The 23727-nt window shown below is 41.8% G+C and overlaps 1 protein-coding gene across 3 annotated transcripts in view; it reads right to left on the minus strand.

Annotated features, from left to right (window-relative positions):
• Positions 1-3519: 3519 nt before the first annotated feature.
• Positions 3520-23727, minus strand: part of Il15ra (interleukin 15 receptor subunit alpha) — a 33462-nt gene continuing 13254 nt past the window's right edge. The window contains exons 2-7 of one of the 3 annotated variants that reach the window (XM_076831460.1): positions 15625-15819; positions 13553-13651; positions 11389-11586; positions 10832-10864; positions 6644-6716; positions 3520-4246 (exon numbers count right to left, since the gene is read on the minus strand). In XM_076831460.1, the coding sequence (XP_076687575.1) occupies positions 4009-4246; positions 6644-6716; positions 10832-10864; positions 11389-11586; positions 13553-13651; positions 15625-15799 (816 nt within the window). In that variant the 5' untranslated portion in view covers positions 15800-15819 and the 3' untranslated portion in view covers positions 3520-4008. The remainder of the gene's footprint in view (positions 4247-6643; positions 6717-10831; positions 10865-11388; positions 11587-13552; positions 13652-15624; positions 15820-23727) is intronic. The other 2 variants (XM_076831461.1, XM_076831462.1) reach the window with 2 other exon arrangements.

A 23727-nucleotide genomic window follows, 5' to 3' on the forward strand; every position in this document is an offset into this window, starting at 1 on the left:
GGACTGAGGGCTCTGTGCCCTTGCTGCCTCTCAGCTGCCTTGCAGCCTCCAAGGGCTTCTGGAATACCTTGAAAATACCAGCAGGCACATGCACCCCAGCTGGCCCAAGACCAGTTTTGTGCTGGAGTACCTTGGGTACCTGTTGGGGTGCATTTGCCTCAGAGGGTTTTGAAGATTACACACTTGTTTTATAATTAGGACATTTGGCTGTTTGCCCAGAGAAAAGAAAAAAACAGCCCTAGAAAAAGCACTACCTACATTTGTAGTGAGGATATCTGCCAAAAGTGGGCAACTGAGTGGAGCCAGAAACATGGTCTTGAGGTCCCAAGATTCTACTTATTGCAGAACCTTTGTTCTTTCAGGGTGCTTTGTTTTGGTTTTGTTTAAAGCAGTTACTAAGCAGTCTTCCCAGAACCCTGCTAATATGGGGGCTTTAAGAAATATGATGCTTCCCATCCTGCCTTGGCCTTCTCATTTTTCTCAGCCATCTGCCCAACACCTTTGCTCTTCCTTTCCTGAATGTGGTGCTTGGGTCCCCTGTTTAAAATGCTGCCTGAGAATTTATTTAAATTCCACCCATCCTCCCACTCATGTCCTGACTCCACAGTATTCCTCAGATCTTGAGGCCTTTCAGCGATGTCTATTTCTACACAACTTGTGTGACAGCGTTCACACTTCACCTGGTATTTACTACCTACAGCTTTGTGGTAGAAGGTTTTTGCTATGGTATGACGATTTTGACATGTCCCTTCTGACCAGGCTATAAGCTTCTTGAAGATAAGAACTAGGTCTTAAATGGGACCTCAGGCCTGTGTCAGAAGGTCGATAACATGTATTGTCATTCACTTCAGAGTGAGGCAGTGCCAGTGCACGTAGCCCAAGTGACAAGGCCAGCAAATGGTAGAGTGAACACTTGGCACTCAGGTTGCCTAGGTTATGTCATTTTCACTGCACCAAGGTAGCGTTTGGCATAACCATATTACAGAGCAGAGAATGAATGTTATAAGAGCTCAGAGACAGATGGTTGGTGTGCCTCAGTAGTTAACATGAGAAGATACAATTTGAGCTGGCTCTTGAAAGGTTGGCTGGATGTGAGGCTGGTGAGCAGTGACTGATGGGCCTGACCCATAAGGAAGCAGGGGTTTGAGCCCCAGGACACAGTGGGAGGTGAGACTGGAGATGTACAGGGAGGGTTCTGTACGGCCTTTGGGGAGCACTTTGCTGCATAGCCTGCTTTATGTGACCCAGAGAATCTAACTGGGATACTTGGGGAACTAACTCCCTTCCTTTGCAGACCAGGAGCTGAGGAGGGGGTCATGTGGAAAACAGGCTTCCTCTTGAAGAAACAGCTCCTCAACCAAGGAAGAAATATTAGGGTGTTATCAGACACTACAGAGCTGCTTTTGAGGACAAGGGTGCGCTTGGAGTACATGTGAGCCCCAAATTTCCCCAAAGTCTTCCTTCTAGTATTGGGGCCTCATCCTTAATCCTGTGAATGTTCAACCCTTCAGCTAGGAAGCCTGGTAGGACTGCAAACTGAGCAGATCAGAAGCTCTAGCTCTTGAGTTGTGTTTTCAGGTATCTTGACCATGCATCTCCAAGGGATAAAATTCAGCAGGGAAATCTCTAGGTTTCAGCCTCTGGCTTGAATTGGGACTTGAGAGGTTTACACTGTTAGAAAATAAGTTTTTCGGTGCCATTAAAAGTAGCCACCCATCCTGGCCCTGGGTCTCCTACAGCCACACCACTTTAGGTCAGCAGCAATGTAGTCTTTCAGAGGTAGGCCTTCAGTGGGTGTACCATCCCAGGTAACTTCTGGTGAACTAATTTTCCACGTGCCTGGGATGCTCAATTGTCACCTAAGAACACCAGTAGAACTTGCACTCTTCTCTCCCCTGCCCAAGGCAGATAACCAATCACAGATCTTTATTTCCCTACTTCTCTGTAATTTGCAATAATCACGCCTGGCACTGAATTCTACATCGGTTAGGAACTTTTCACTGACATGTATTGGAAATGCAGTCTGTTGTAAGTGAAGAAAGTATATTGGAAGAATATCATGGGATCACTGATTCACAGAAAGGTGGAGGATTAGTTTTGGAAGAAGGATTACAGTTAAAGCAATCTGGAAAGCCAAGAGTAGGAAGATAGCAACCACTCTGATGTTTCTGGGTCATTGCTGGGAACTGTTCTGTACATTCATTCAACAGCCCTGGATACTTGGCAGGAGGCAACAGTGGACCCAAGTTCCACGCTCTGGTGGGAGCAGGGAGAGGGGACTTCAGGTCCTCTGCATTCGTGGGCTGCAAAGACCTCCAACACTGTGGGAGATTCCCAAAACTGAAGAAGAGAGGGTGGATAGCTAAGAATAGCAAAAATAGAACAGGTAGATTTATAATCAGGCACCGAGGGAAGGAAACAGGAAAGTGTATTTTCCCATAAATAAAGTGCCTCGTGTGTATAAATTCTTTTTTTTTTTTAATATCAGGGATTGAATTCAGGGGTACCTGGCCACTGAGCCACATCCCCAGCCCTATTTTGTATTTTATTTTAAGACAGGGTCTCACTGAATTGCTTAGCGCCTTGCAGTTGCAATTCTCCTGTCTCAGCCTCCCAAAGCCGCTGGGATTACAGGCGTGTGCCACCGTGCCTGGCTGTATGTATAAATTCTGGAATAATATTCACACATTGGATTCTGAGATGCGCCAGGCAGTGGAAGTGTTGGGGATGGTATGGTCTGAAATGGGCTGCTCCTGCCTCAAGGTTGCACAGATTTGTGGGACAGCAAACGAGTGGAATTCTGAGACTAGGGTGTGCAGGCTCAGCTAACAGTGCGAGGTCCTTGAGGAGAAGTGGGTGGCAGTTGGAATATGGAGTAGTCTTCAAGTGTGTCTTTTTGTCCTCCTCCTACTTTTTAATGTCCAGACATGGATTGTAAAAGAAAAAGAGTAAAAGGGTTTTATTTTTGATCAAGGAAAATCAAGATAAACGGGAAAAGATGAGGAATCACTTTTCTTCATAGCAAATATTGTGCAGAGCAAGAAAAGAAGGGGAAGTGTGAATTTTTTAGGTCTATAGCTAGATAAGGACATCTGGCTGAAAGTTTAATAGCTTAGAACTTCCAAGTCCTGTGAAACTCTATGTCCTTTTTCCATCTAAAAATAAAAAAGTTTTGCTGGGTGTGGTGGTGCACGCCTGTAATCACAGTTGCTCAGGAGGCTGAGGCAGGAGGATTGCAAGTTCAGAGCCAGACTCAGCAACTTACAGAGGCTCTGAGCAACTTAGTGAGAGTCTGTCTTTAAAGGGCTGGGGATATATAGCTGAGATCAATCTCCACTACCAGAATAAATAAATAAACAAAAATAAAATAATACACACGCAGAAAGAAAACTTGAGCTCACTCATTTGGAACTCTGCATTTCCATTCTTTGTCTTCTTCGTTCCTTTGTGGAACATTTCTTGTTGGTGATTCTTTCAGTGCATTTTTTTATATTGAAAATAGATATTTTATTTTGTCTATACAAAGCACACTTTCAAAATACAAATCATATATAATATGTAAGTATAACGTACAAGGAAGTATAAATATAAACACGTATGTGTGTAAAATGTCCCTGGGTTCAGATTTTTCTCTGTTCTGCCTTCCCCTGCTCCCCTTCAGTGCACACAGAGCACTGGAGACAGGGTTGTTAGGAGCACAAATGCTGGAGTCTTCCCTGCAGAAATCTCCCAAGCCAGAAGGGGCCTTAGGATGAACTGAGAGCCTCAGGTTGACTCCTGTCCTCTGTAAACTACAAGTCGGAATAGGGACAGAATAGATGGTCCAGTGGAGAAGCTGTCCTGAGTCAGTGTGAGTGAAACCAGCAGCTTCCTGGAGCCTTTGGCCTCCCAGGAGAGCTTCAGCAGCTTGGAGTTTGGGAAGCAGGCCTCTGGGTCCCTGAGTGGTGTCCACCTGTGTGCTGGAGAACCTACTCACTAAGACAAGAGGCACACAGTCCATATGGGTCATCACATTTGATGATCTTGGTGGGCTTTTTCCTGGTGCCCAGATCCTTGTGAATCTTCCAGGCTCTCTTTAGCTACAGTAGAGCTGGCTCCTTGGCTCCATCCTTTGCTGTGCTGGTTTCCAGGAGTTTCAGAGTTTTGTGGGTAGTTTCCCTGGTCTTCCTCTCTGCTGCTGCTCCCCCTAGTCATTGGCATCACTTCCAAATTCTCCATTTCAACAGCAGTTGGCTGGAAAATTCTCCTGTGAAGCCAATGATTTACAGGTTTTGAAAAGAAGACACAGTCATCCTCCAGTCAGAGATACTTCTTATTGAAAATGTATGTCCAGCACTGGGTGGGTGACATAAGCAGACATAGGTCCTGCCTGCAAGTATCATAAAATACCTAATCCTCTGTGGTCTGTGTTGCTCAAAGACTGGCAAAAACCTAAAGTGCCTAAATGTGCACAGGGTATCTAAATCCTATTTTGGTATTCTCAATTCCTCATCTGCAAAGATTCACCAATGCTGCTGGAGAAATTCTCACCCTTGCTTCCCACTGGACAAATCCTCTGCCTAAACAGCCTTGCAGGTGGAGGGACAAGAAAAGGAAAGAGTAACCAGGGGCCTGGTTGAACTAGGCTTGATCATGCTGGTAAAAATGATTTAATATTCATGAAGCTTTTGAACCAGTTCCTAGAATTTAAGAAATATCCAATAAATGAATAAATAAATCAGTTCCTGGATAATAAGAATAGAGAGACAGAGTCTGATTACATTTGCCTGCCTGTCATGGAGCTATCTCAGTGTTCAGGCCCTGAGTGGCTACCTCAGCACTTTCTTCCATGGCTTATGGAATGTCCCTCCTGAAGATGAACAGCTCCCTAGGCCATGAGAAGAAAAGCAGTTTGAGTTCCTTGGAATGGGAGCTAAACTAAATGAGGATTTTAGGTCAGTTTGCCAAAAATTTGGTAAAAAACAATTTGTTGGATGGCAAATCTACCTATTATCCAGTTTTAAAAAAAAACAGTTTATGTAAAGAATCAATTCACAAAACGACCAAGAAATTACATGTATTTAACAGTTCTTCTTTAAGACATTTATACATTTTTAATATAGTAAATAAATTGATATTTTCCTCTTAAGAGCATATTTATTGGTTGTATATATCAAAGTAACATTATTTTTTAAGAATATATTTTAATGTACTTATTAGAAAGATAGTATGGACATTACTGTTAATATAGTCAATAAATATATTTACTAGATATAAGTTCTTAAGAATAGAACTCCAATTACAGCATTTTATATGAAAATTAATTATAACAATATTTTGAAAGTCCTTTAAAAAGTAACTTTCTATTTTGTCGACATTTAGTATTTTTGAATTGTTTCAACAAATTCTTGAGTAATAAATAAATCATTTATTATGTTTATTGTATTTCTTATCAGTTGGTCTGGAATTATCAGCTTTTGAAGATTTATGGAATGTTTTAGATAACTGCTTTTCATTTTGGCTTGACAGTTTGTCATGGACTGTTATTTTTGTCAAAATCAGGCTCAAAGGGTCATATAATTTTATATTGACATAACATGTACTATCTTATTAGTAGGAACTAAAAATGAGTTTTAACAAATCTGACATCCATACTTCGAATAATGCTGAGGAAAAATTCAGAGCAATTTATCAATATGGAATACTGAAATACTGGTACTGACAGAATTACAAAATGGGGTTTTGTATGTTATTGGGGTTTTGACAAAAGAAAGATAAAATGCCTAAAGATTAGAAAAATGAAAATATAAAAACAAATGTCTGCATGGTGCAGTGGCATATATATCTGTAATCCCAGCAGCTCTGGAGGCTGAGACAGGAGGATTACAAGTTCAAAGATAGCCTCAGCAACTTAGTGAGGCCCTAAGCACTTAGCGAGATCCTGTCTCTAAATACAAAATAAAAAGGATTGGGCATGTGGCTCAGTGTAAGTGCCTCTGGATTCAATCTCTGGTACCAAAAACATACAGACAAAAAAACACAAAAGAACAAATGTTGACAAAAAACAGACTTTTCATAAATGCTGAAATGCAGATTTCAATGATTAGAAATACAGAATTAATTGCTGGTGAATGAATATATTTATAAGAAATCATTTAAAAAATACACATGAGAAGAAAATATTGATGAATATGTCATAAGAAGAACTGATACAAATTGCGTATTCATCCAATTTGGCGTTGGGTGTATTCTTTCTTTTCTTTAGGGGCAGGGGTGGGTGCTGGGCTTGAACCTACAGCCTTGTACCACACAGTCTAAGCACCTGCTCTATCCCTGCGCTGTATGCCCAGCCCCATCCTTTCTTTCTGACTTGGCAGATTGGCCCCTGCATGGTCGACCTGGTTTCTGCTGCCCCCATTTCAGAGCAGTGGTCTGAAAACTGGGAAGTGAAGGGCACTCTAGGGCTCTTTAGGACTCTCTAGGACTGGCTTAGTCCTGCCCCACTCTGAAGCTCCTTTTGGCTGATACAGAAGGGGCTCAGCGTGCGGGTCTGTGGCTGGGAAAGAGATTCTGATTTGTGAGGACATCCCAGAATCATTCTGATGTAGCTCTTTTCTCCTTGGAAGAAAGAATCTGGTCCTGTGGGTTCTCTTGTGCCACTTACCTTAATTTGATGCACGTCACCAGGGCACACACCACAAGCACTACAGAAAGTGTGACAGATGTGGAGATGATCACTGTAAAACAATAAAACTAAGCTTAAACCATATGAGAATCCCAGGATCGTGTTCATTGCTAAGAATTGGTAAACTCTTGGCAATTTACATTCTTACAGAGTGGTCTAAATGCCTTCCCATTAGCTTGCTGTTACTTGAGGGCCAAAATGCAATTTGATTTATTCCACATCTGGGCAAAAATGCAAGCATAGAAAAGGTGTTAGAAAAGAAATAACAGAAAATTAACATTAGTTATCATTATCACTTAAAAAAAGTCATATAATTTTACTTATTTATTTATAGCAGAGATGTTGTACTCAATGGTGAACTATGTCCTCACATTGGCTAATAGGCTTTACATGCATTTACTGTCTGTGGAGAGGTTTATGGGAAAGGGCGAGTGGATAGAAATGATGGTTCTACTTTCACAATGTTTCTTCCTGTTTCGTTTTGAATAAAAATAAAAACTGCAGAATCCAGAGCAAGAGAGAGGAGGGCTCCTGGGTCAATGATAAAACAAAGCCATTGGAATTCAATGACCCAGGTCTTGAGCCTCTCTGTTTTGATTACAGCCAAGCAAAATTAGTAAAGAAATGGAAGCCAGAACCATGGAAACACCTGCCAAGTTCTCTACCCTTTTGCTTCCTGAAGGATGTGGATTGGAGAAAAAGGAAGAGAAGAGGGGAGGAAGGAGAGGGCAGAGAAGCTGGTGCTTATGCGGAAGGCCACTTAGGCCAGGGGCTCTCCCACTGACTTCGGCCCATGGTGCTGATCTAAGCTGGAGAAGGCAGCTGAGACAGCCAGAGCCCAAGTTCAGTAAGGATGGAGAAGTTATTCCCTGGTAGCTCTTCAACAAGCCAGGCCCAGCACAGGGTAGTAGCGCCCACCACACTGAGACCACAGTGCTGTGTGCTTGTGTCAGATGGAGATGATTTTGAAGGAGATCATCAACCATTGCTCCTGGGAAGGTGTTTCTTTTTCTTTCTCACTGCCTAGGCAACTCTGAGTGTCAGGTTCAGGGCTGGGAGAGTAGCTCAGTGGTAGAGTGCTTGCCTAGCACATGTGAGGCCCTGCATACCATCCCTAATACCACCAAAAAAAAAAAAAAAAGTGTTGGGTTTGAACAAGAAAATAAACACTTAATTGTTTGAGTTCAACCTTTAAAATTCCCAAACTGAAGTGACATTTGATTTGTAATGAGAAATCTGCATTTCATAGCAGCATGGGGCCATACCTGGTACAGAGTAGGAACTTAATTTATACTGAGGGTGGATGAGTGACATGACAGGAGCAGCCCCTGTCAAAGGCACAGTAACATTCTGAAAAATAAACCCTTCACTTCTAGTGTACTAAATGGGCATGGCTGTGTGAAGGCCGCTGTATTTTGCTTGCTAACCTCTTACTTTACAACCAGGACTCTTTAAGAATAGCTTCATTAGGGCCAGAGATGTGATATTGGAACAATTGAATAAATTTATTGACAAAAAGGGCTGCCAAGTGAGCCAGTATATGTTTAAGAGAATGGAGCTTTGAATCACATTTCTTAAATATTTATTAAAATGTGCAGCACTCAAATTTATTTATTCATTTGCCTACCCATTCAATATTTATTGAGCATCTGCTGTGGACCATTTTCTACTGAATTAAAAGAGCAATTCTTTAAAGCAATTATAATCATTCATTTAACTTATTTTAAAAAACAAAATTATGACAATGGTAGTATCAAAAGGTAGAGTAAAATGTCAGTTTTTACTAAGCAACAATAATGGCCAAGCATTATTAATATTTTTCTACAGAGATGAGCTCAACTGATTGCTTACTCATGCAGAAATAACAGCAGCCCCAATGTCCAATAAGCATCTTGGCCACACGTAATGACTTCTCACTCACAGGGTGGCTGGGGTGGATGGCATATGACATACTTTGAAAACACTGTTACTTAGAATTTTTAGAAAACTATCACAATTTTTATTTTAGTATCTCTTATTAGCAGATAAATTTAGCTCTCATTTTCATGCCTAGTGACCATGTGCTCTTATGTTTAAGCAGCTTAAAGGAATTAAACCTTATTCATACATGAAAGACATGTCTTTTTTTATCTCTGTATTTTCACAGTTCCTCCCATAGAATTATCTTTGCTCATTGTAGGTGTTCAGTTAATGTTTATTATGTCATGTTTCAGACATTTGAGAGAATTTTTGGTATTTTAACACAGTGAAAGTCCTAAACTGGAAAAAAAATTGATGACAGATTATAACCTATAATCAAGTAGTTTGTTCAAAGATCTACTTAGAAAATTTTGCATGTAGGATTTTATCCTATAGGTACACTCTCACCAAGAGGTTTACAATTGCTGTTTATAATATAACCAAAGTATACAAGTAATCACATGCCCAAAGAGCAAACTGGCTAAATAAGATGTAACAGATCCATAAGATGGAATATTCTATAGTTGCTAAAAGCATGAGGTAGGATTTATGCACTGATAGGGAAGGATCTCTAAGATATGCCATTAAGTGACAACTAGGGGCAGAACAGTAAAAAACAAACAACAAAAACCCAGCTGTCAGCATAATTTACTTTTTATGTACTTGTTTATATACAGCCTGTGTGGGAAGATGCACAGGTATCTGTTTCCTTTCTGCAAGATTTTGAGTCAGAGATAGGATTTGATTTTTTTTTTTTTTTTTTTTTTTTTTTGCTGCAGATCCTATGTAACTTTTCATTTTTAGACCTTTTGCAAAATATTACCAATTTTTTAAAAAGTAAAAAATGTAAAACTATGAACAAAGATTAATGTAGATTGTGATATTAGGAGAAAAATTAGGTTGGCTATTTACTTTTTTTTTTTTTCTTTTTTTGTGGTACCAGAGATTGAACCTAGAGGTGCTTAACTACTGAGTCACATCCCTCTTTTATTTATTCTGAGACAGGGTCCCTCTGAATTGCTTAGTGCCTTACTAAGTTGCTGAGGCTGGCTTTGAAGTTGTGATCCTCCTGCCTCAGACTCCCAAGCCGATGGGATTGCAGGCATGTACCACCATGCCCAGGTACTGTTCTCCTCTTAAATCATGAACATATTTTTGTTTTCAAATCCCTGTCACTAAATGCCACAGTTTTTCTCTGAAAATATTCCCAAAGAGGCCTTCTAAAATGTCTTGCCTTGGCTTATGTCTTGATCCTTAAAAAAAAAAAAAAATTCTAAAAGCAATTAACTGCTAATATGCCCAATGCTTTTTTTTTGTTCCAGATGACACCTGACATAGGTAAAATGGGACCACAAAAAATGTGAACTTATGACTAGAAAATAAAAATAGTTTTTACCCATTTCAAATTACAGTTGTGTTACAGTTGTGTTGTTCTTTTTGTTCCTTTGAAAGCTCACCAGACTCTTAAGTATTAGGCTTTTTCTTGCCATCTGCATCTGTCTCCCAGCCTCTTGGGTTTTTTGTTGTGTTTGCAGTGCTGGGGATGAAACCCGGCCCCTGGCAGGCTAGCGCTCTTCCACCAAGCTGCACACCCTGCTCTCTCTCTGCCCCTGGATCTCCCTTCTTTCTGTTGTTCTCTCCTCTCTTTTCTGAGCTCTCTTCCGTCTTCATCTTTTTCTTTCATTCTCACACTTTTTTTCTATTTTCCTCTTAGACTCACTTGCACATTCTTAAAGAGTCCTAATGCTGTGCGTCTAGGGTAAAAAGCCTTCTTTACTGAGAAATCTTGGTAGTCTCTCCGGATAGGCACCATGCCCACCCTGGGAGACATCAAGGCAGGTTCTGACAAAGAATGACTTCATGTTAGTGGCAGCATCAGACACTTGTGGCTTCCTAACAGGCCCTGGCATGAGTCTAGCCCTGCTGAGAACTAAGTAGCTGATCCACAAAGCCCTTGGTGCATCAGTTTCGTCAACATCTGTAGCTTGACAGTGAGAAACCATCACTATTAAGAAAAACAGTTATATCACATGAGGAATGCCGTGAATGTCCCCATCAGATAATGGAAACATTTCTGAGAGGGAAAGGGGAAGCCTCCAGTGATCATGCTGGGATAGTGGCATGGGCCGTCCAGGACAAGGACTGTTCAACACTCTGTGTCTGCGATCAGGCTGGTCATAAATATGCTGGTCAAAGGACAGTACTTACCAGTGGTCTCTCTGGAGCTGTATGAAGAAGCATCTGCAGAGAAGAGAGGACAGCTCAGTCAGGGCTGAAGTCCTAAAGGTACTAGTGTGTCATGAAGCTGGAGAAATAAGGGACAACTGAGCTACCATCTTAGACCCTTAGGAGACTCCTAGCTGGCATAACCAAATTCTTCTTAGCAAAGAAAAAGCAGGGTAATTGACTGAGGTGCTGGACCATGTCTAAGAGTCGGACATGCCTTCCAGAAGGGCCCTCCCGTGGTGGAGAGTGCATACGGCATTTAGAGTCCTAGTCCAGCTCTGCAGTGCTGGCTAGTAAGGTTAGCATGTCAAATCTTGGAGGGGGATTTCATTTCCAGCTGTCCCAACTGGACCAAGCCAGGTGGAACATCAAAAACAGACCAGGCAAGGGGCCTGTGGGAGACAGAGGGCAGGAGGGTAGCTCCATGAGTCGCAGCTTGAGATTGAAAAAAGCCATGCAGTTATCTTGGGCCAGGTCTCAACCCAAGTCTCAGAAGCAGCACCTGAGGAACTGGCCTCTCATGCAAAGCTAATGCTAACCTGGTGTCTCGTGGGAGTTTGAGGGTGTAAGTTCCAAAGTCTTTGCTGTAGTCTGGGATGGGGCTTGGGAGGACTCATGGCTGCCTACGCTTGTGGTTCCTGAGGAGGTTGGTTGGGGTGGCATCGACTGGGAGCCTGGTACCATAGCTGTCTCTGTGGCCACTGTGGTGTCTGACTTGGGAGATAAAACTGCTGGCTCTGTAGGAAATTCCAAGACAGAACATAAATATTTAGACTAGTGTCTTCTCAGCTCCAGCAGAGGGTGGACCTAAAGACCTACTTTGGTGAACCCACCATGGCAACCCATTCACTCCCAGCAAACTGTCCTTTAAGTGGGCAACATATCCTCCATTTGAGCCATGGGATGTGTGATAACTCTAAAAAATACCGTTATTTACTGTTGTGCATAGAAAGAAAAGATCCCTCAGAGTTGAGTACCTTCACTGTTTCCTAGAAAAGCTCATGAAATACTGATAGACTTGGCTCCAAAACACAAGTAGAGCTGTATTTGCTGAAGGCAGCTGGGATGCTGATTATCTTTTTTCATCATGCTCTACATGCACAGTTGTGGCCTGAGTTCCCATTCTTTTCCAGCCACACACGTTGTGAGAAGTCCTCATACCCTCCAATCTTTTGTCACTACCTCACGTGCACCTAACCCTACCCAAACTGCCCACACTCTAGGTTCCCTGCAGATCGAGACCCAGGAGCATTCATATCCAATCAACCACAGTCACATAATCTGTGTTAAAGGTTTCTCTTACATCTAAGGTTTGTCTCAGCAACAGCTATCTGACCAAGTGTTGGGGGCATGGAGGAAGGACTGGGAAAGGTTACTTGGTCATTCTTATCTCTCTGGTGAACTGTGTGTGATTCAGATCAAAGGAGTTTGGGAATTACCCTCAACATAAATACAGCCAATACTTCAACCCCTTACTTTTGTTTGCAAGCAACCCATTACGAGGAGGAAGTCTCCCTTCAGCTTCTCTGTCCTGCTTGGAGCAGTGTTCCTCAACCTTGACTATCCAAGAACTACATGGTTTTTGTTCTTTAGCCTCTGACTCTAAATCATTCCCTGGACCATGTGGAGTTTCTTTCTTGGTATTCTCACTGTGCCTCCAAGGCTGAGAACCAAAGCTCTGGGAAGGTGTGCCTGAAGAGAACAGAATGAATGAAAAGAAAGATGACCACATTTGGCGTGAAGGAAGGAAGAAGGAGCCAGGAAAAGTCACAGACTGAATGATTTGGCCCTAAAAAAAACAAGAGTTAAATATAAAATAAGGGTGCCATGGGATATGAGGCATATTAGCGAAGATATTTAGCTTCCAATGTTTCCAATTGAGAGAGTGTTGAGGAAATTGGGCTAAAAGATTACCCAAGACTCAGTTAAAATACAGAACATTGGTGGTTTCATGCAGTGCTTCTATAATAGAGCACCATTGTTCATTTGGTGATGCTTAGGAACAAGGGGTGACAACTCTTCCTGGGTCCCTCACATTGCTACACATCTTGCAAACAAGGGCCTGACAGACCTTTCTCTGGACTATCTGCTCAAGGACACATACATTGCAAGTACCTTTGAAAACAGAGACAGTGCCTCTTTCTAGGAAAGGGCAGACATATTTGCTGCCAATTATAAAACATTCAGTTTCCCTGAGCTCAGCCTTCCTCCCAGACAGTGCAGCCTGCTGAACAATGCAGGCATATATTCAGGCCCATTGATGTTGCCCTGTGAGCCTGGGAGTCAAGGGATTGTTGCTAACGTGCTGATGCTCTTGCTACTTGTGCACCATGTGAAAAAGTTATTTATTTACCCTCCAAGAATGTCAGCACCCATGACAAAGTGGCAGACTAACAAACAAGTGAGGTCAAATTTCAAACTGTTTCCAATTCTTGACAATGATAAATGTGTACAACTAAATGTGATTTGGCATATTAATAGTGGATTCTAAATACTATTATTTATGTACATATGAAACCTAGATCTCAAGCCATTTTGACTTAAACAATTAAGCCATTATAAGTCTTATTTTTGATTTTAATAAAATTTTGCTGTATTGCTCAAGTTGTTACTGGAACATCATCGGAGGTCCATGAAGCTGCAGGACTGGTGAAGAAGGAGGGATCTAGATGGTAGTTCTTAAAAATTTCCCTTTATTCCTACCTGTTCCAGAAGGGGAAGGGCTCTCTGGCTGTGGGGTCACCCTTGCCGTCACTACTGTGGAGTGTGGCACTGGCCTTTGGTGAGTCAGGGAGGGGTCTCCTAGAGAGAGGACAACCACATGGCATTTATGATCCTGAGCATAAGCACTAAGGTGGCATCAGAACTGGATATAAATAAAAGATCAATACATAAATTTACAATGGAAATAGCTGGCTTCTTAGGACAGGTTAGAAGCACAGGAAGGAAACAGTGTTTCCCAACCCAAATGCAAAGACAAATTACAAACAATTTTTCTAGCATTTCCAAAAAAAGACTGCACAGGTGAAACATCAAATTTATTTTTGGTTGGAATACATCTGATATCAACTGAGGTTTATAATCCTGGTTTTCCCACAGGAAAATGAATAATTAAAATAGATTCCATTTGCCTAACAGAAAAAAAAAAAAAAAACGAAAAACATCCAAAGCATAAGGGGTTGGGAAACAAAATGAACAGAGTTGCTAGTGGTAAAGGTTTGTGAGGGAGGAATCTATGGTCCAGAGGAAACCTAAAGATGCCTCTAATCTGTGGGCTCTAAAATTCTGGTTCAGGGCTGGGGATGTGGCTCAAGTGGTAGCGCGCTCGCCTGGCATGCGTGCGGCCCGGGTTCAATCCTCAGCACCACATACAAACAAAGATGTTGTGTCTGCCGAAAACTGGAAAATAAATATTAAAATTCTCTCTCTCTCTCTTAAAAAAATAAAAATAAAAAAATAAAATAAAATTCTGGTTCAAAATTCTTTGTTTCCTCTCCCCTCTTGGCCCTGTTCAGAGCCTCAGTTCTTCTCCATCCTACTCATTCACCCAAAGATGTGGAGCTTTGAGTCAGCATAATTTTCCCAACACTGAAAAAGCCCTGATTTTTCCACTTCTGGCTCCACGGACACTGCTTGTCCCTGGCCACCCTGGGTTTTTCCCTTCAGCTGTACCCAGTGCTGTGGAGTGCTGTGTAGTCCAGTCCTGCAGTTCTTGAAACTAGTGGTAGGATTCCCTCCTTCCCTTCTCTTGACATCTGTATAACTCATTCTGAGCAGCTGGAAAGGGAGGGGGGTAACCTAACACTACAAATCCAGCAAGAAAGTATGGCTCTTCTGGGAGTTTCCAACAGAAGGAATTTGCTATAGGACCCCAATTTCCCATCCTTTGTCCCAGAGAGGAGTCAGACTATCTACACAGATGCTCTATGAGAATGTATCTAGCTGCTGCTGGGCAGCAGTGAACATGTCATGAATGTTTGTTAAATCAGAATTCTCTTGGAAGACCCTGGGTTAACTTTTATTTTCCCAGAGGAATAAGGGGAGCAGAACAAGACTCAAGTATTTCTGGAAATAACAATGAATGTCTTAGTTTCCACTCCAAAATTATTTGGCTTCCTCTGGGATGGCAGTTCAGTAGTGGATAGGTAATTTTTATTTTATTTTATTTTTTAATTCTTGCAGCTTCCTCATCTCCTTGCTCTTGAGCATTGGCTGGACACCAAATATGGTGACTAGGCCAAGAAAAACTCTGCCGTGTGGGCCTACTCCAGCCCACTGGGTTGGATACTAACCATCAAGAACTCAAAAAGAGTTCAGCTTCTCAAGAGTTCAGCTTCTCATGAGAAATCCAAAAAGCTCTCCAGGTAGCAAGCACACCCTTGTTAGGGGTGAGATTGAGAATCAGAATCAGCCAATTCTCTTGCTGATTTCACAACGCACATGGATAGTAGTAATAGCTCATATTTACCAGGCTCCTTTTAATCCTACAACCCACAGTGTTGACATCAGGTTCCTTTTCTAGATGACCAACCAGAGTTCCAAGAGGCTAAAGGCCTTGCCAGAGGCCTCAACGTGGTAAGCAGCACAACCAGTATTTGAACCCCAAATTCTGTGACCCCCAACACCGTGTATCTCCACCTCTGGGAGACGTTGCTCAGCCTCGCATAGGCGTATTTAGCCTTAGACCCCAATACGGATGGATCTCTCTGCCCAGAGACCGGCTCGCCCAATTCCCACAATGCCGCTGTGCTCTGGGTTAAGCCTGGGCTACTTACTGATGCACTTGAGACTGGGCGTGGTCCAGTGGGCGGTGTTCGTGGTCTTGTTCAACACACACTCCGTGAGACTGGATGTGCCGGCCTTCCGCTTGAAACCAGAGTTACAAACGTACCGCTCCCTGGAGTTCAAGGTGTAACTCTTGACCCGGATGTCTGCATGTTCAACAGACATGGGGGTAGGGCACGTGGTGCCTGTGAAAGTGCACAAGAAGGGAGAGATGAAGAGACCTGGGCATGTTAGGAGGCATTCTCCAGGGAATTTGCAGGCAGCAGGAAGTGATTGTATAGCCAGGGTCCACTTATCCAGGAGGCCCCTCCAAGCATGTGGAAAGTGATCAGGAAGGTCTCCCCTTGTCCAAGGCCTGCCAGGAACTTGTCTTAAATGTCAGTCATCCAGACAGCCAGAGATAGGGAAGTCATCCCCATGCCCCACCCCTCCATTTTCCACCTGTTTCCAGCCCTCACTTGCTCTCAATCTGGACCAAGCCTCTGAGCTCATTTGGTGACCGTCACATTTTACTGATTTGATGGTCAACAAATAACCTTCACAGACTTTCCCCGTATCTCCTCCCCTGCCCCCTCAACACAAGCAATTGGTCCATTTCCACAGGGCAGCCAGAATAATCTTTAGAGATGAATATTTGATAGCTTCACTCCTCCCTGGCTGTGTAGTGCAACCCCCCCGCCCCACAGAAAATCGTAATTAAGCTTCTCCAGAGTCCCTCACCATAACTGTTCTTAGACTATTAGCAAGAATTTCTGCAAGAGTTGTCAGGTGGGAAGTGTGTTTATAGAAGCAGACTGAGAGAAGGGAGACTAACTCAAGGCCTCTAGCCAAGCCCTGCCTTCACAGGGCTTCAAAGAAAAGCAATCCGATCCCAGGGAAAGTTGTTCACAATCCAGAAGATAAGAGTGAATGGTGCAAATTAGGTTCCTTAGGTTCCTCGAAAACCAGCTGCAGGAGGGGGGAGGGGGGAGGGGCAGAGACTACACAGGATTCTCCTTTTCCCAGGCACAGAATTCACACTGAGTGTGTCCTTGAGTTATTTTTGTATTCAGACCTGGTTTGGGTACCCATTACAGTAGAGAAAACCTACTTTTATGTGGACTTCTGCAGATGGTGAGCCTCTGAGCCCCTCCCCCTACACACTGGGTATAAAGTTCTAAATATTTCTGGACTTGGGGTTCAGAGGGACAAATTAATTTATGCAAAAGCTGCCTCTGGACCTGGTTGCAGTCAACAAACCTGATTCCTGCTAATTCCTCTGTGCCCAGCCTCATCGGTCCTACAACTGCCTGCTGCTCTTAAGAATAAAAACATAAAAATTGTAGGCTTTTCTTCAATGTATGTTTTTGGCACCTTTGTCTAGTATGAGATAACTGTATTTATGTGGGTTTGTCTCTGTGTCTTCTATTCTGTACCATTGGTCTACATGTCTGTTTTGGTGCTAATACCATGTCATTTTCGTGACTGTATTATAGTTTAAGGTCTGGTATTGTGATGCCTCCTGCTTCATTCTTCTTGCTAAGGATTGCTTTGGCTATTCTGGGTCTCTTATTTTTCCAAATGAATTTCATGATTGCTTTTTCTATTTCTATAAGAAATGATGATAGGATTTTAACTGGAATCATGTTGAATCTGTATAGTGCTTTGGGTAGTATGGCCATTTTGACAATATTAATTTTGCTATCTAAGAGCATGGGATATCTTTCCATCTTCTAAAGTCTTCTTCAATTTCTTTCTTTAGTGTTCTGTAGTTTTCATAGTAGAAGTCTTTCACCTCTTTTGTTGATTCCCAAGTTGTTTTTTTTTTTTTTTCCTGAGGTTATTGTGAATGGGGTGGTTTTCCTAATGTCTCTTTCAGAGGATTCATCACTGATGTATAGAAATGCATAGAAACGTATAGAAATGATTTATAGGTATTGATTTTATATCCTTCTACTTTGCTGAAATCATTAATTAATTCTAGAAGTTTTCTGGTGGAGTTTTTTGGATCCTCTAGATATAGATTCATGTCGTCAGCAAATAATGATAGTTTGAGTTCTTCCTTTCCTATTTATATCCCTTTAATTTCTTTCTTCTGTCTAATTGCTCTGGCTGGAGTTTCAAGGACTATGTTGAATAGAATTGGCGAAAGAGGGCTTCCCTGTCTGTTCCAGTTTTTAGAGGGAATGCTTCCAATTTTTCTCCATTTAGAATGATATGGGGTTTAGCATTAAGAATTCTCAAGGCTCTGTTCCTACTATCCCTAGTTTTTCTAGTGCTTTGAACATGAAAAGGTGCTGTATTTTGTCAAATGCTTTTGGAGAAAAGATAGCCTCTTCAACAAATGGTGCTGGGAGAACTGGAAATCCATATGCAGCAAAATGAAACTAAACCCCTATCTCTCACCATGCATAAAACTCAACTCAAATGGATCCAGGACCTAGGAATTAGATAAGAGATCCTGCGCCTAATAGAGGAAAAAGTAGGTCCAAATCTTCATCACATTGGATTAGGCCCCGACTTCCTTAACAAGACTCCTAAAGTGCAGGAAATAAAATCAAGAATAAATGGGATGGACTCAAACTAAAAAGCTCTTCTCAGCAAAAGAAGCAATACTGAGGTAAAGAGAGAGCCTATATTTTGGGGGAGCAAACTTTTACCACATGCACATCAAATAGAGCATTAATCTTCAGTATATATGAAGAACTCAAAAAACTTAACACCAAAAAAAAAAAAAAAACAAACAGCCCAATCAATAAATGGGCTAAGGAGCTGAACAGACATTTCTCAGAAGAAGATATATATTCAATCAACAAATATATGAAAAAATGTTTAACATCTCTAGTAATTAGAGAAATGCAAATCAAAACTACACTAAGATTCCATCTCACTCCTGTCAGAATGGCACTTCCATTTTGGGGGTGCCATATTTGTTGTTGACTTTTGGCTGTTGTACTTTTCTTCCTTCTTTCTTTCTCTCTCTCCCACCAATTTTCCAGGTAGTACCTTGTTGGAATCCCTTAAAAATCAAGAATACAGGCAACAATAAATGTTGGTGAGGATGTGGGGAAAAAGCACACTCATACATTACTGGTGGGACTGCAAATTGGTGCAACCACTGTGGAAAGCAGTATGGAGATTCCTTAGAAAACTTGGAATGGAACCACCATTTGACCCAGCTATACCACTCCTTGGTCTATACCCAAAGGACTTAAAATCAGCATACTATAGTGACACAGTCACAGCAATGTTTATAGCAGTTCAATTCACAAAAGCTAAACTGTGGAAGCAACCTAATGCCCTTCAATAGATGAATGGATAAAAAAATGTGGTATATATACACAATGGGATATTACTCAGCATTAAAAGAGAATAAAATTATGGTATTTACAGGTCAATGGATGGTGTTGGAGAATATCATGCTAAGTGAAGTAAGCCAATCCCCCAAACCAAAAGCCAAATGTTCTATCTGATAAATGGATGCTGATCCATAATTGGGGGGACATGGGAAAAATGGAGGAATTTTAATGGGACAAAGGGGAGGCGGGGTGGGGAGTGGGTATAGGGGTAGGAAGGATGGTGGAATGAGATGGACATCATTACCCTAGGTATATATATGACTGCACATACGGTATGATGCTACATCATGTACAACCATAGAAATGTAAAGTTGTGCTGTAATTGTGTACAAAAAAAAGAAAGAAAGAAAAACTGTAGGCTGAGGATGTGGCTTAGTGGTAAAGTGTTTGCCTAGCATGTGTGAAGCCCTGGGTTCATCCCCAGCACTGCAAATAACAAACAAAACCCTGCAATCCCTTAAGAAGTCCCAAGGCTCTGTCAGATCCAGCCCTGCCTGCCTCTCTAGCTCTCTTTGCCCTGGTCACATCAGCCTTTGCTTTCCCTGTGCCACTCACTCCCCCCACCCCAACCCACCACCTGCTCTTGCCACCTGTCTCTACCATCTTTCCTGGCTGACTGCAACTGCACCTCCTCAGTAAAACCTTCATTCACCTCCTATGCTTCTGTGTTCTTTCCTTCTATAGACTTTTCCACAGTTTATATGTAAGATGTAAAGATTATATAATTAATACACATCTTGCCATCTGCACCACTCTGAGCTATATGAGGGTAGAGGTTCTGTTTGTTTTGCTCAACATTATATTCCTGAGCCTAGTATAGAAGCTGGAAATAGTAGGTACACAAGAAAATTTGCTTAGCAGGGCATGGTGGTGAATACCTGTAATCCTAGCTACTTAGGAGATTGAGGCAGGAGATCGCATATTTGAGGCCGGCCTTGGCAACTTGGGAGAACCTATCTCAAAATAAAAAAATGAAAAATGGCTAGGGGTGCATCTCAGTGATAAAGGGCCCCTGGGTTCAATCTCAGTACTGGGGGGGAAAAAAAATCAAACAAACAAACAACTTGTTTTAAAAATGAATGAATGGGGGTGGGGTTGCAGCTCAGTGGTAGAACACTTTCCTAGCACTTGTGAGGCATTGGATTAAATTCTCAGCACCACATAAAAAAAAAATAAAGATATGTGTCCATCTATAGCTAAAAATATTTTTTAAAAATGAATGGATTTGGGGCTGGGGATGTGGCTCAAGCTGTGCGTGCTAGCCTGGCATGCGTGCGGCCCGGGTTCGATCCTCAGCACCACATACAAAGAAAGATGTTGTGTCCACCGAAAACTAAAAAATAAATATTAAAATTAAAAAAAAAATCTCTCTCTCTCTCTCTCTCTCTCTCTCTCTCTCTCTTTCTCTAAAAAAAAAAAATGGATGCTTTCTCTTCCTTAATAACAGGCTTGAATCTGACCACGAATGCGAGTGAGTTCAATTTATTTTATTCCTACCTGTATAGCCAGCTTATTTGATTACTGCCACATTGTCAGAAGAAACTAGGAGACAAGTGGACTGCCTTGAATGGTCTGCTTTTATGATAGTTGGAGTTAAACTCAGCTCTAAACTCCAGTTTAAAATCCCAGCAGTTGTGCACTAGCTGTGTTCTACAAAAAATGAGTTTTGCACGTTAATACCTAAGGATCTAAAAAGAAAAGGAGGGGCTGTAATGTGGGCCTTTTCCATTTTGGGAGTGCCATATTTGTTGTTGACCTTCTTTCTTTCTCTCTGTCTCCCATCAACTGTCCAGGTAGTACCTTGTTTGGAATCCCTTCAAAAACACCTTCCTGCATAGGCTTCATGTTCAATTTTGCAACAGATTTTAATTTCAAATTACTATTTGGAATCTCCTGCTCTCTCGGGTCACTTTTTTTTCAGTCTTCACTGTTTTCTGGGTTATGCTCAGATTTGGGATTTCTGTCAGGAAATCTTTTCACATCTTCTAAGTCTTGAAATATACCCTTTTGGTGTTTTTCAACCCTAGCACTTGTAGCACACTTGAAACATTTGTGGCTGATTACTCAAGGGGATTTAAAATGTCAATGTATTACAGTTACTGCCCATGAGTCCCATGAGATTCAGTGTCACTGTGTGATTCCTTTGGTCATCTTTCAGTGCTGGAACAATGTATCACGTATCTAAGTAGACTGAAGGTTCTCATGATTTCAATAAACACCCAATCTCCTTAGATGACGTTCAACTTGTTCTTTACTTTCAATTCACTGTGAGTAGTCCTCCTCTGAACTCAGCACCCCTCCTGCTAACATTGCTATTTCTGTATGGGTACTCAGTTATAGCACAACAAATTTTACATAGCTAATAGGAAATGATTCACCATATCTGGGCTATGAAACTCAGTCTGATCCTAGAGAAATAGAGATTTTCCTCCTAAGTGTGACTGGGCTGTTCAGGCTGGGGGTAAAGATCTAAGGTCACAGGCTGGGGTTGTGGCTTTGTGGCAGAGTGCTTGCCTCATGCATGTGAGGCACTAGGTTTGATCCTTAGCACCACATAAAAGATAAATAAACAAAATAAAGATATTGTGTCCATGTATAACTAAAAATATTTTTTACAAAGGATCTAAAGTCATTGTTATCATTCTTTTTCTTCTTGATTATCTAAAGAACTAGTTGTCATCAATGAGTGAAATAAACTAAGTCTAGGTTTCCCACCGTTGAAAGAAGTTTCAACTGTAAAGAGGGAAGGGCCAACTAACATGTACCCTACGGTGCTGGAACATAATTTGGGTTGAAGGAGTCCTGCCTGTGTCATTACAGTGTGTGCACGTACATGTTTATTTGTATGTATGTATGTATGTGTGTGCGTATTTGGGTGCTTGCCTATGTATGTAATGTGTATACACATGTGTTTGTGTGAGTGTACATGTGTATGCTCCTGCGTCATTCTCTGATGGTGCCTAGTAACAATGGCATATTAGCACTAAGTACCTGCTGCCAGATCTTCGTCTGCAATGGAAGGAGTCAGGGCTCCTCAGGGAAAAGGCAGAATCTAGGATAGGTTGGAGAAAGCACAAGATGAGCCTGGAACATCTTGTTGTCCCAGAAAGTGAGGAAGTGCTCAAAGAATGAGGGGAAGATGTCAAAAGGCTGCAATAGCCTTGCTGAACAGACTCTTGCTGGCCAAATCCAGGATGATTTGAGCGTCAAACAATCAAGACAAAAACAGATTATAACTAATGGAACAAAATTAAATGACACTGCTTATGTCTATGCTAATACAAATAAATGAATATATAAATAAGTGAGGGAGAAGAAAAAGCCCTCCTTACAGATGTTAACTAATAAACACAAAAAGAATGATGGGGGCTGGGGTTATAGCTCAGCGGAAGAGCGCTTGCCTCACACTTGTGAGGTTCTGGGTTCGATCTTCAGCACCACATAAAAAATATATAAGTAAAATAAATAAAGATCTTGTGTCCATCTTTAAAAAAACTTTGAAAAAAAATAATAATGGAATAGGAAAAGAGATGATGGATGCTAAAGTTTTATATGGAATAAGGATTTTTAAATGAAAAGGAAACTTATACAAAGTGGGGTTTTTTGTGCACATTTAGCTCAGCCAGACACACATTCTCTCTCGTCCCTCTCTGTACAGTCCAGTCAACTTGGTCAAAAAAAGAGAAAAGGAGTGAAGCAGGCTCCTCCCTGCTGTTGTAGCTCTGAGATCTGCTGGCCACTGGGTGTCCCCATGCTTTGTGGGTAGGACAGCTCCTCTAGTGGGCGGGGTCTTTGCTGCCACTTCTCTCTCTTTGGCCAGGTGCCTATTTAGTTCTATGATGGGGGGCCCAGCAGGGTACCCATCATGAATGCTGGAGTCCTGAAGGTCAAGGTCAAGGACCCACAGGGTAACAACTCAGCCCCACCAGTTCCAGGTGACTCTTGCTTCCTCCACGTCACATCCCTCTTCCCATCCAGACTGGCTTCCCACGGACTTCAAACTCTAGGCCAGGCACACAGAGGACAGTTTGCACAGGCTACGTGATCAGCTCTAACCACTGCATGTGTGGGTTCTGTTGCTCTCTGATTCTTGGATCAAAATTCTGGTAGATCCACACAGCCTCAAAGCATCTTCCCACAAATCAGTGACCAGTGACGATGGGGGAAATGACATCAGCTGGAAAACTCATCTTAAGCAGGAAATCAAAGTTAACAACACCAAAATGGGACAAATGGGTATCATGTAACTCACTGAAAAGGACACATGCATCATTCCTGCGGTATTCCCTTAAAAAACCCCTAACTTGAATCTAAGAGGAAACATCAGAGGTACCTGCCTGAGGGGCTTTCAGCAATTAGCTGACTGTAGTCCAGCTCAAGAGAGAAGGCAGAGGAAGCGTTCCAGCTTGAAGGACACTGGAAAGACAACCAAATGCAACACGTGACCCTGGATTAGGTCCAGATTTGGAAAAAAACGTTACTAAAATGGACAATGTTGGGACAACTGACAGAATTTGAACATGGACTGAGTATTAGATAATGAAACACTGTCAAGGTTATTTCCTGCTTTTCAGAACAGTGCTGTGATACGCGTGACTTTTTGGAAGACGATGCCATTGTTGGGAAAAATACATGAAGAAGTTTGGCAAAGAAAGACACAATGTCAACAGCTTAAAATGGCTTAGAAGGAAAAGCACATGCATAAATATATTTGTGGATAGAGAGGGGGAATGATAAATGAAACAGTACAATGAA

Source organism: Callospermophilus lateralis, chromosome 13 (assembly GCF_048772815.1).
Source record: "Callospermophilus lateralis isolate mCalLat2 chromosome 13, mCalLat2.hap1, whole genome shotgun sequence".
In the NCBI taxonomy this organism is placed as follows: Eukaryota; Metazoa; Chordata; class Mammalia; order Rodentia; family Sciuridae; genus Callospermophilus; species Callospermophilus lateralis.